General features: G+C 37.5%; 1 protein-coding gene across 3 annotated transcripts in view; it reads right to left on the bottom strand.

The window, feature by feature from the left end:
- The window catches only part of ELAVL2 (ELAV like RNA binding protein 2), a 36,796-nt gene extending 26,411 nt beyond the window's left edge, over window positions 1-10,385 (bottom strand). The window contains exons 1-3 of one of the 3 annotated variants that reach the window (XM_008495816.2): window positions 10,302-10,385; window positions 9,386-9,388; window positions 7,692-7,929 (exon numbers count right to left, since the gene is read on the bottom strand). In XM_008495816.2, the coding sequence (XP_008494038.1) occupies window positions 7,692-7,929; window positions 9,386-9,388; window positions 10,302-10,373 (313 nt within the window). In that variant the 5' untranslated portion in view covers window positions 10,374-10,385. The remainder of the gene's footprint in view (window positions 1-7,691; window positions 7,930-9,385; window positions 9,389-10,301) is intronic. The other 2 variants (XM_008495814.2, XM_030467116.1) reach the window with 2 other exon arrangements.
- Between the last annotated feature and the right edge of the window lie 2,327 nt (window positions 10,386-12,712).

Genomic DNA, 12,712 nt, shown 5'->3' with positions numbered 1-12,712 from the left:
TAAGCATAACTTTGTTTAAATTTTGTCTATGCCACTGAAGTATTGTAAAAAAAAGTCAGCTTATCTTTGTACCAGGACCAAACCAAGCTTACAGCAACTTGACATTAGGCTTTCATCACTCTTGAAGTTGAACACTGATGAAACAATGGAAGAAACATGCATGATCTTACAAGCCTGTATAGAAAGGCTCTCATTGAATTAATATCTCAAACTCAATTTTTCACAAGTCTCCTAAAATCTCAAGAGTGGAGATCAGTACACAAAAGCAGAAGTGGCACTGCATAAAAGGCAGTGTTATGTTGAGACCTACCTAAAAAATTCAAGTATTCACAGCCTACAAGGTCCTGAAGGCAAAACAAGAGTGGCCATAGGAAACATCAACCACTTCTGGCCTCCAAATTCATGAGTATGAAAAGTTTCATAAAAAGTTTCAGATATAGGGTTAAGAAGCACTCAAACCTTCTGTCTGTCTGGATTTGCAATTCAAGACACCTGAATGCTCCACAGTATGCTAGGAAGTCCCACTCAGAGACAAGCCCACTGCACTAGTGGGAGATCATTTATCTTGTATCAGCTCTTTTTCAAAGAAGTCACTGAGTCTTCTTAAGTCACCAATGCACCTGCATCTGATCTATGCCAGAGATTGCCAAAGTATTACTCTGACAATAAATAAGGCTAGAAGCTCACACGAAGACATACAATGCAACTACAGAACTGTACTTAAAGCTATCTACATAGCTATGGTCTCTAACAAGACAGGCTAAAGGAATACAGACAGAATACCAGTGCTGCTTTTTTCCCATTTACTTTAAACATGAATTATTGTTCAAGTAACACAGTCCTCTGGACTTTTCCATTAAAGCTTGAAGTGCTTTTTAAAAACAGCTTCAGCTAAATGAGGGAAAGTACATGAGCCACTGAGCAATCCCTAAATTATCTGCAGTTTGCTTGTAGTTCAGTAAAACTTGCTCCTAGTTCAAGTAGATGGATTCTATTTACTGAATACTAATAACTAGCAATCCAGGTATCTTGCAAGAGGACACGTGTAAATTATGATTGTTACAACAGTTCAGTAATTGATACTTTGTCACCTCCTTTCCTCAAAAGCAGTTTCTCAGCTATTGCTCTGAATCTAGAAAAAAAAACAAAACAAAGCTGAAGACTGAAGGAAAAAGATCAAACTGATCAGACCACTTGAAGTTTAGATTAAGACAGATTTGTCTCTAATTAAACAGTTATTCACAGAGCCTCCCTAAGGCATATTTTGCAAAAGTTAACTTGTAGTGTTGCTTTCAGTCATGTGTTGTGGGATTTTCTTGTGTTCTTTGATAATTGAAAAACCAAAATGCTAAATTATCAAAACAAATTTTCCCTAGACTACATGCAAAGTGTTAACTCAAAAAATGTCATTGCAAGTATGACACAGGGGAATATTCTTTCAGTTTTAATAGCTGTGCTTAACAAACAAGAACTACTAATCTGCGATATCATGTAGTAGAAAACAAGACATTTCTCGCTGTAGTTGGTAAATACACACAGGAAAAGTATACAAGGACAAAAGCTAACATTTTCATTACCTGCAACTGAAATATGTCTCTGCAAAGCATCTTACAGGAACACGGCAAAATTCAAAAAAATAGGGGGGAATAATCAATAAGAGCATCACCTCTGCTAAAAGCACACATGACTAGAAGAACAGGGGCAACTTGCAAGACCCAATGCTTTCACAGGATACTTGTAAATTACTGAAATTACACAAGTAATTTTTCATTTGCTCATAGAAAAAAGTGCAAGAGGACACATATTACACTAAAAAGCATGGTGCTTGCTGAGTAGTAATTTAATGAGGATGATGTTTTGATTCGCTGTACTCAGAGAGGTCCCTAATTCATGTTCACACTTATAAGGAGTTCCTTGCTTATGCTGTATATTGAGATCAACTCATTAATTCAGATTAATATATAAATAAACCATTCAGCCATTTTAAAAATAGCTTGTTTCCACAATATCAGTTGTAAGAACTAACTTGGCAACTTAACTAAATCCCTGTCAAGCAGCTTTTTCCTACCTTTTCATTTGTAAAAACAAAGCTTACAAAAGGTCAAAACAGTAAATACCAAGCAGTAGTACAAGACATTTAAGTACTGTCTTAATATAAAATGAAACAAACTCCATCTTTACTGCTTGCATGACTAGCTTCCAGGAGACAAAGCGTAATATACCATGCAGTTTACTATGAAAAAGCACAAATGCTGTTAAAACCCTTTACACAGTAACACTAAATAGCAATATACAGAATCACAGAAGGGTAACTGTAGAATACAGAATTAGCAGGCTTAAGACAAGCCTCCATTAATAGCGATCTGGATCTGCATACAAGGCTTATTTGGAAAGGTTAACTCCTTCAGGATTATTCCTGCAGTCCAGACAATAGAACAGTACTCCAACCATTAGGCTAAGTAGGCCAACTTTCTGCTGTTACACTTTGTACCAACAGCCACAGGAAGTTTATTTTATTATATCTGTGCAACAGAGTCCCTAGGGCACATTTATCTCCAGAAAAATCTATGCTTCAAAGTCTTAAGCAAGTTGCTCCAAAGAAGAGACCACTCATCACCATAAACAAAAATTTTCCTCCAATCCCACTTGTTGGGGTTTTTTCCACAATAAGGCACTTGGATCAAATTTAAGGAATGGGCCCATGTAACCATGACCAACAAAAATATCCTGAAATACTTTCTTTGTCATCAGGTTTAGAAGACAGAAAGAGATGCAAAAAGAAGCCTTCAGGGCAGGACCAACTTGCTCCTTGTTTGAAACACAGACTATTACAAGTGCTTCACAAGCCTGAAATACTGCTCCAGGTTCAATCTCTAGATGCATCCTTGTTTCCTAGGCATACCAAACTTCAAATGAAAGCTACATACAATACCACAGTACTAGTATGATTACTAGTTAAAACACACTCTAGCAAAAAGTCAAGAAAAACTGCCTCAACAACAAACAGGTTCTCTGTTAGACAAAAGAGGTTATGGATTTTATGGACATGTGATTATTGAAATAGGAGAACAGTACAGGAGCTCTGGAGCCAAAAAAACCTTAAGATATCACAAATTTAACATCTGATTTCAGCTGCTCTCTGAAATGAGTCTGAATTCCATGGTGTTTTGGTTTCACTAACAATTCTGTCAGTTACCAAGGAGTGCTCACAAAGAAGCAAAGACCTGAAATTATTCCACAAAATGAAAACTAAACATTTATCTTCCAGATGTCCAGGTGAATTTGCACTGTAGACAGTGAGCATTAAAAAGTAGTCTTTTCTGTAAGGACACAACACTCATTTCTATTTTTACCTATATCAAGTTTCTGACAAGTAGATCTGGAAAATACAGTTTGCCATACTAAGGTTACTGTTCATTTTTAAAGTGGTAGCTACTGCTGCCTCCTGTATTTCGTCAACAGCTGCTAAATCCATCTGTCTAGTACAAGAAGAAAGCTTGTGTTTTTAAGTGGTAGAACAGTGTCTGTTTAGTAGTTAGATTTATCACATTTTAACCTCTTTCCATATAGTTACAGTATTTTTAGCTTAATTCTCTTACTTACACATGCTTAACACTAGATCAAGTAACATGTTACCTGCTGCTTCTATAGTGTGCTTAAGTATGCTCTTGAAGATAGCCAAATTAAACAGCTATCTTAGCTGGTAAGAATTCAGTTCAGTTCTGATGCTTTGTTGACACCAGTCTCCCACCTATGGTACAATTTACTAATTCATGTGGTACTTTTGGAAATTGTACATACTCTCCATTAGTCAAGAGCAGGTAAGAGTTAAACCAGACTCCAAAATATCTCAGCACAGTGACTCTGAACAGATTTTCTGGTTTAAAGTTAAGTGACATTCATGCCCTACTTCTCAGGTGTTGGCTCCTATTGGTGGGATTCTCCCACAAAAATAGTCCAATTCATCACCCTTTAAAATCTTAATTAGTATCAAGGTTTAATGTCTCTACCTTCAGCAGAAGAACAGAACAGCATTCAGGTATTCAAATTCTTGATGAGAACACTTTTTGTATTATTCCATTAAACCAGCAAGTAAAATGTCACTTCAGCTACTAATGTTGCCACAAAGCAAAGATGTGCCTATGAACTGCATGCTTGGAGATGACCAGCAGGAATGTTCTGCCATTACCTTTCCTCCCTAGCTCCTTCACAACTTAGCACTTAAATAAAAATCAGTAAGGGACACAAACTGAATCTTGACAGTACACTGCAAGGAACTATAACCACTAGATGAAACTATTCAAATGTGGATTTGTTTTTTTAAAAAATTCCACTCTACACAAAAAGCATTACTGAAACTACAACAGTCCTTTAGAAACAGGGCTTCAGACTGCTCACATGGAATTAAAAAGTGAACTCCAGGATGCCTCCCTTCCCTCTGACAGGTTTTCTAGAGGCATAAAGACCTTCAAACTCAACTCATCTTAATCCTTAAGACAGTTCCAAGGAACTGAGGCACTGGTATAGTATAGTCCTAAATACACTTCAGTGTCACAGATATCACTGAAGATTGCATAATATTAGCATGGGAGTTAATTTTGCTCAAATCCACAGGATACTCTGGACAAGTTATTTGGGTCCACATGGCAGTAGCCATCCTTGATCCCTGAACTTGACTGTGTGGCAGCCGTGACCCAGTATGAGCAGGCTTCTTCACATCTTCAAATTTATTAGCAGAAAACCATCAGAGCAGGTTATCTTTGGGACTCTGACACTTGCTGCTAACATGGACAGATAACTTCTGGTTTCCTACCTCAAGCAATATTTTACTGCTGAGAAAAGGTTCACCTGCATGTCAGTTGGGGGGTTGAACTTTAAGATCTTTCATAGGTCCCTTTCCAGCTCCTAACTTTGTGATTCTATCTCATTTCATTCACCCATGCAGATGCTACCAGATTTTCTTTTCCTATACTGGAGACAGCTGGCAAACAGTCCTCAGCTCTGACATATCATAATGAAGTTTAACCTCATGAAGTCACCAAAGGATGCATCCCATACAGATACGGGCCAATATGAATTAAAGGCAGACCAAATCTTTGCCCCTTCTACATTTTCGTTTGCAGTGTAGCCTAAATATAAGTATTTCAATTTCTAATTTCCCCTAAACTTCTTATCAATTAAAGATATTCACCAAGTATCTAAGCACTTCTATCAGTTCATTCAAGAAAAAATATCACACTGTTAACAATAATTAACAAGGAATTAAAACAAGAAAATCGTGAAATTCATGCCAAATCTCTTTCTACACAGAAACCTGGTAACTATCCCAGATCTGAACTGTAGAAAAATGCAGACTTTCAAGAACTCTGTAGGAAAACTGATAAACAGTAACAGGACTGGAACTTGTGCATTCTCTCCCCTGCATTCACAAACACAAGGTAATACTGCTCCAGGTTACTTAAAACAGAAGCTTTCAGAACAAAACTGATGCAGTGTTTTTGCTGGCAGCAGAAAGTATGCCTAAAAAGCTGAGGAGTTGCTCTCTGTTAATGGAGAAATGCCAACTATCTCCAGTAGTTGAAAGCCTGGAGTTCTCACCTATTAAGAATGTAAACTAAATTAAAGAACCTTCTCAGACATCACTTCATGCTATACATAAGACATCACATCTTTCAACAAAATTTCTGCAGTTTCATCTTGCTCTATTCCATTCCCAGGAAAGGAGCCCTTTGACACCAAGTAGCAGTGGTGTGAGTTTCTAGAATATAAAACATAACTATCATTTAAGGATGTAGGTGATTTGCACGTCCACCATTAAGACCTTAAGGCCCACTTCTGTGGGCCTGCAGCAGTCTCTTAATTGGGGTAAGTATGTAATCCTTAAACAGCTTTAATAAGGAATGCTAAACATGTGAACTCAGATTTGCAAAACAGGTCTTTGAATAGCCATCCCACTAACTGACCAAGTACCAGTTATATCTTTCCACTCCTGCAACAAAAAGTCACAAAGCAGCCAAGTAAAGGACATTTTTTCAGGCACTGAGGTCTTTACCTATAGAGAAGACAAGCTTGTTTTCTTCATCTAGTCTTAAGCTGAGGGCATCAGCCCAGTTGAGTTTCTCTGGCACCCCCCAAACACATCTGATACTCTTCACAGCAGAGGTAGCTTTTAGGCCAGGCTAGAGGGACTAAAAGTAGTCACTTCAGCAGCCAAAGCTACTCCACTGAAGCAGGGCACTGTACACATTTAACCATTCCACTACCTAATATCTTAAACACAAGCCACCTGCCAATAGAAGATACACTACTCATTCTGATGCAGAGGGGAGCCTTCATTCAAAAGCAGAGTCAGAGACTATGCAAGAAGGATGCCAAAGGATGAGTACTGGGCTTTAAGCAGCCTCTAAGCTTGAATCCTTAGGATCCTTAACTCAGGGAGGGCAAGTTGTCAGCAATCATTGAAATAATTAAGATATAAAGCATGGCCTAGGGATGCAATTTCTCTCTTTAGTTCCTACTTTATAATGTTTACAGTTCTGAACAAAGAATAAAGCAAATGATGCTGTGTAGAGCTGAACTGATGGTAGTGTAAGTAGTAGAAGCTTGAGACTCCATCTTGTAACTGGGGACACACGTGCAGTTTTTCAAAACTGTTCAGATGTGGTCATACAGTCAAAAATGCTGTCCTGAGCATAAGTAGGATGACAGAAAAGAGCACCTTCAAATAATGATTACTCAGTGGCGTATGAATCTTGTCACCAATTGTGCACCAGCAGAATACAGGTATGAGCACTGGCCATTGAAGTACTGGCTCTGGCCAAAGTCAGTCTCACTATGCAGCAGACAAGATGATCGAATTTTGGATAAGATCTCTATCTTAGCTCATCCTGCTCACCCATAGAAGGAGCAATGTATATTTAAGTACTCTGCAAAAAAAGTCAGGAAGTAGAAGTACCTATGTCAACATTTCTGAGCCACACTAATGAAATGCTAACATTAGTAAACCAATGATTTTTAATTTGAGTGAGCTTAAAAGGGTTGGAACTGAACTTTCCCAGCCATGCTTTTATTCTTGCTTTGAAGTGCAGGAAGTTCTTTCAACATTAAACAGCTAGTCTAAATATATGCAACCTGCACACTAGCTGCTGCTAAAATAAAGTACTAGCAGAACGGATCACATGTGGTTCATACTAGCACTCAAAGAGCACATACTGATTCAAGTGTGCATCCCAAAGAAATTGCTCAAGTGCTGCAATTCAAAAGTGGACTTACCTACAAAGTAAGACAGTCAAACTTTTAGCTTGGGTAAAGGGCAGATTACCTACATACTTGAAAAAGGCAATTTTGCACTAACTATGGGTAATAAAGTCATGATTCCAATGAAGTGAATAAAAAATTAAGTAAACATATTAACAGCTGCTGTTCCACATTAAAATGTTCTAAAGATCAGACTCAAATGCCCGGCTAGCATTTATTATAGCACTCATGCAAACCCAGACAAAACGGGATGGGATACTTCATTTTTGGATGTAGAATCTAAAAAAATCATGAACTTAAGTTCCCTCAAGCTAGCAACAGCTTTGGTTTCTTTTGCCTTTGTTCCATGCCATACAAGAACTGCAAAACCTAAGCTAAGAAATCACAGCTTTGAAAACAAAAGGATGCAGAAACCCCTCACAAACCAAACTTACCTGTTATTTTGTCCCTAACAAGCTTGCAGGATTCTATCTCACCAATGCTGCCAAACAGACTCTTCAGTTCTTCTTGTGTCATGTTCTGTGGAAGGTAGTTGACTATTAAGTTGGTCTTACTGTCTTCTGTGTTCCCAGAGTCAACCGGTGATGAGCAATTGTTTATGGTGGTTGAACTATGGGGCGTGTTATTGCAAGTTGGTCCATTAGACAGCTGTGTTTCCATGGCAGCAACTACCTGTTGAAAAACACAGAAAACACAAACCATCACAATTTGTATTTTACCATCTGTAAGGAGACTTCAGACAACAATCTAAACAACCTGTGACTATGCAGAAATTGTAGGGCCATGACCATATACTGCTTCTATATGCAAAAAAAACCCCCACCAATACAGAAGGATTTAATCTGTTAATCAAGATAATACTTCAAAAACTAAGAAGTTGTCACTGATAACTTCTAGGAGCTTTCTCTATCAAGTCAACACTTAAACACTTAAAAGCTTAGTTAGCAGCCTTCCCCACTACTTTCATTTAGAGGCATCATAGTCTTTCTAGTACACAAGTTATCAAGTAGAATTTGCCTGTTGCAAGAGTAATCAGTTCTACTAACTTACAACTGGTGACAGAAATTATATGAAGTGTAATTTCTTAAAGTTAGAGGAGTTGGTAATTTACAAAAAGAGGAGGGTGTTAACTGTACCTTGAACCTATTTCTCATAAGAAACAGCAGAAAGTAGTATTAGTAATTTAATGAGATACTTAGACATATGGATGTGCTGGAATGGAAAATAATCTTCCCTTGATGACTTCTAGTTCAACCTTTTGTTACCATGGGTTGGAAGTAGCTTTCTAAAAGCTTTTATTTGAGTAAACTGACAATTTCTAGTTCTCATGTCTTCCCTCTGCTGAACACAGAAAATGGTTGAATTTGATACTTCAACTACTTTTAAACATCAAAATAAGGGAGTGACAACCACTGGAAGAACTACTCCAAAAACTGTGACTGGCAGATACAGTTGCAATCATTTGGAGAGGTGTCAGTACTTGTCCACAAAGCTCTCTGCCATCTCAATCTTTCACTGAATGGTACCAGTTGGTAAACAGTGCATTTTTAATGGAGCTTAATATACAAGACTTGGGCTGCCTACCCTGCTTGAAACTACTATTTAGGACAACATCCAACAATAAAGTCTACAAACTGATTCTCCAGTAACATTAACATAGAAGCAAGACTCATCGAGAAATTTCACTTTAAAAAAAACCCCATTTCTCACTGAAACCCAACTTCATACTTAAATTTCTAAGAGTTAAGACAAAAAAGCCTATTGTAAAATTGCAGTGTAAGATGAGCACCTTTAGAGCTATATGTCCTATCCTGTTTAAAGCAGCCTAAGCAACCAACGCATATCCAAACGGCTGACCAGGACAACTGTACTCAAGGAGTGGAAACCTAAACTTCTAAAAACAAGGAACGGGCTAAAGTTGAGTGTCTTAAACTACAATTCAGACATTCCTGGGAACATTTCTATGTTCTGCATACAGAAGTGTTTTCCAAGAGGTTACTTCAGCACAATGTGAAAAAGGGAAGATGCATCATCCATTACGACCATTTAGTACAAAAATGTGATCTAGTTTTCCTGAGGAGTTACAACTGCGACATTTTCTTCCCTCGTGGCAAACTTTAGTGGTAACCTGCTCCTGGCACTGTGATGAAACAAGTCTGCTGAAAAGATGAGAAAGTAGATGATGCTGATTAAAGCAAATTACTTTTCAAATACTTGTATACCTGGCAGAGCTAGAAGCCACTGTGCTTTGACTGAGGCTCTGTAGGATTGATTTTTTTTTTTTTTTTTGGTCTCAAATTTGAAGTGTTTATTGATCAAAATTAGTAGGATTTACCAGGGACAACAAACAATCCTCACTTAACTGCATATTTGTTTTCATGTTCAGGTAGTAAGAATGAGATCCTAAGGCAACACTCAAGTGAACAGCTGCAGTAGCCTGTGTGTGCTGAAATTGCACCATTTCTCAGCTACAGAACCATCTGCTCTGAAGTGATACTAATATGTTTAACAAATAATGCATATTTAATTGATAGGTTGAATAGAACTGTTCATAAAACACAAAGCACTTCAGTGGTTATTAAATATAAGAAATTTACAGTTTTCAAACAATTTCTTAGGTTAAGATTTGGAAATATACTTTTTTAATAGTAATAAAAAATATACAGTATACAGGTTTTTAATGTTACTGCTATTTAGTATTCAGACCATACCAAATCCATTTTAGTGCAATACTACTCTTCAATTATCCACCAGGTATTTTGAATTAGTACTAAAATCTAATTGACCTTAGAAGAACGGCAAGCCACTGCAGTACAATTTCCACAGGAGGTCACCATTTTATATAAAAGTTGTCATGATACACCAGTATGCTCTAGGCTCTCACAAAATAGGGACATGACCTACAGCCTATAATATAACATAGAATCTTAAAAAAGTAGAACAGACTTAACTCTCCAAATGAGAGATAAAAGAGTTTGGTATGGCCTCAGCACTATTAACATGTAAAGAAGCAGCCTACAGAATTTAAGAAAAATCCCACAGACCCCAGTCCAAGGCTCTGCTGCCCACGAACCACTTCTAAGCAGAGAAGCCACATCACACAGTCTGACTGCCATGTTAGTTTGGAGTTGCCGTCTGCAATATGGACACAAAAAGTACCGTATGTTAGATTAACAAGATAATGCAACAGATCAGCTTGTACAAATTTACAGTAATTGCATTTATATTCCCAGCACGTCCATGCAGTGTGGCTTAATTGGATTTGAGGCAATTCCAATCTAATCTTTCCAAATTCTGTTCTAAAGTTATTTTTCTTACATAAATTAAGATGTGTATTTAAGAAGATTTAAGATAATGCAGTCTGCTTTCCCTTGTATCTAACCTGGAAACTACTTCCAGAACCACATCATGCCTAAGAGGGACTAACAAAATAAATTTTCAAATATTCAAGGCTGAAGGAAGAGGAAAGAAATAAAACAAAGTCCATTTTCCATTAGCATGTAAGATGACCATGTACCACTGAAGAAGAATTCCGTTACATGTTCCAAAAAAACCCCCAAAACCCAAGAAAAAAAACCACCAAAAAAACCCCCAAGTCTCCCCCCCACCCCCCAAACCCACAAGACTACAAACTACTTTGCTAGAATCCAGTCTGTTCTTAAAATCCTAGGATTCAAAAATTAAAATCTTGTATAGGGGGCATTCAGGTAGTTCCCTTACAATAGCTGTGTAAGAGTACCATTGTAACATGGCAGTAGAGTCAAGGATTTCTCTTGTGGAGAAACTCCAAAAAATATGCAAGAGAATTCATCATAAGGGTATTTTTGTTATTAACCACATTGTTGTTTGTTTTTAAATAAAACATCATTGCAAACCCAAATGCATTTGAATTGCACAGTGCTAGGAGGATACCACAAAAGCTAATGGGCCATTTGCAAATGATTACAAGTAGGCTAGACGTTAAATGTAATTGCAATACAGGCACAAAGACTCCTGATTGCTGCCACAGCTTGGAACTGGAATAAGAGATGCTTCCTGCCCCTGTTAGACAGATAAATCTAACCTTGATAAAAACCAAGGACTCAGATTTTGCAAGGCTGCTGCATCCAGGGTTTAAAAACATGTACTTCAAAACAACTTTTCCCGTTGTACTTTGATTAAAATGGCACATCACTGCAGAATCTGAGATGTGAATGGTCTCAAAAAAACATTTAAAATACTGAACAACTGAAGAATCACTAGTACCACTAAAAAGCTAATACAGATTTTTACTATTAGCCTCAGAGACAGTATCACACTTCAGATTAGTAAAACAGCTCAGCTATTACTGCATTCAAAGCCCAAGAAATCAGTAAGTTCAGGAAACTGGGCTCTATGCCTATTAAAGAAATATGTCTTAAAATATACTCAAATTGGAAAAGGAAATCTGCTTTCTTTGCAGTCCTGAAAGTAAGGAGAACTAAAAACAAAGCCCCTAAGTTCAGCAAATTGTGAGTGCTTCTCTTTGTTAACATACAGTGCATGGCAGCCATCTACGTTCAGTAAGTTTACTTTTAATTCACCAGGCACGGTTAGGATTTTAAATCCAAACACCCTAATGCTGTTTGTGACATTAAGTGCATGCCACTTTCTAATAAGCTGAAATTCTAGTAAATCAGGAATGAAGTTTACTTAGTAGAGAAAAAACTAGACATCAGAAGTTAAAAAGCCATATGGTTTATGCAATTAGTTCTGGTTGCCATGGAACAATTCAAATCATATCAACAGTAGATTTTTGTGTAAGAGCTTTAGAAAATAAATCAGAATTAGCAAGATGAAGACCAGCAAAACAATATTCACTGGTTGCTGATTTTCCCCTGCAAAACAAGGTGTTTGCTATGTAGCATACTCGATTGCCTCATGATTAGCTGAAAATGGCAGCTGAGGCTTGATTCTGGCAGTGTTCAAACAGAACCTGGGTATGGTGACAAAACAGAAAAGCCTTCATTCATCCAGTTACCACCTAAGGTAGATATGCTATGAAGAAACCTTTAGTGCATTACACTTCTGACCACTGTCTGTCTACCACTTGTTTTGACTCGTACTTGTGCACCCCTGTCATTGAAGGGAAAAAAAAGTGTTTCATATCGATTTTACACACAGAATTTACTAGTCCTTATAGATATCACACAAAATACAAACCAACAGGAAAAATCAAAAAAAAGCAAACAAAAAAAATCAGATGCCTGCCCTCCTAAAACTATATTGTTATAATACACATGCAGTGTTGATGGCCTGCTGAGCTGGGTGGCACAGCTCCAAGATGAAGTGATGGAGCTCAGGGAATAGGTGAGGAGGTTGAGAAACAGCAGGGAGAGTGAGAGGAAAATTGACTACTTTCATCAAATGATCTCTCTAAATATAGAACAGGAGATAACTCAGTATCCCCTCATCAGCAAGCCCCCCAGCCCTCCTG

The sequence above is a fragment of the Calypte anna genome, chromosome Z (genome assembly GCF_003957555.1).
Source record: "Calypte anna isolate BGI_N300 chromosome Z, bCalAnn1_v1.p, whole genome shotgun sequence".
NCBI lineage: Eukaryota > Metazoa > Chordata > Aves > Apodiformes > Trochilidae > Calypte > Calypte anna.
This window is presented reverse-complemented; position numbering and strand designations above follow the sequence as displayed.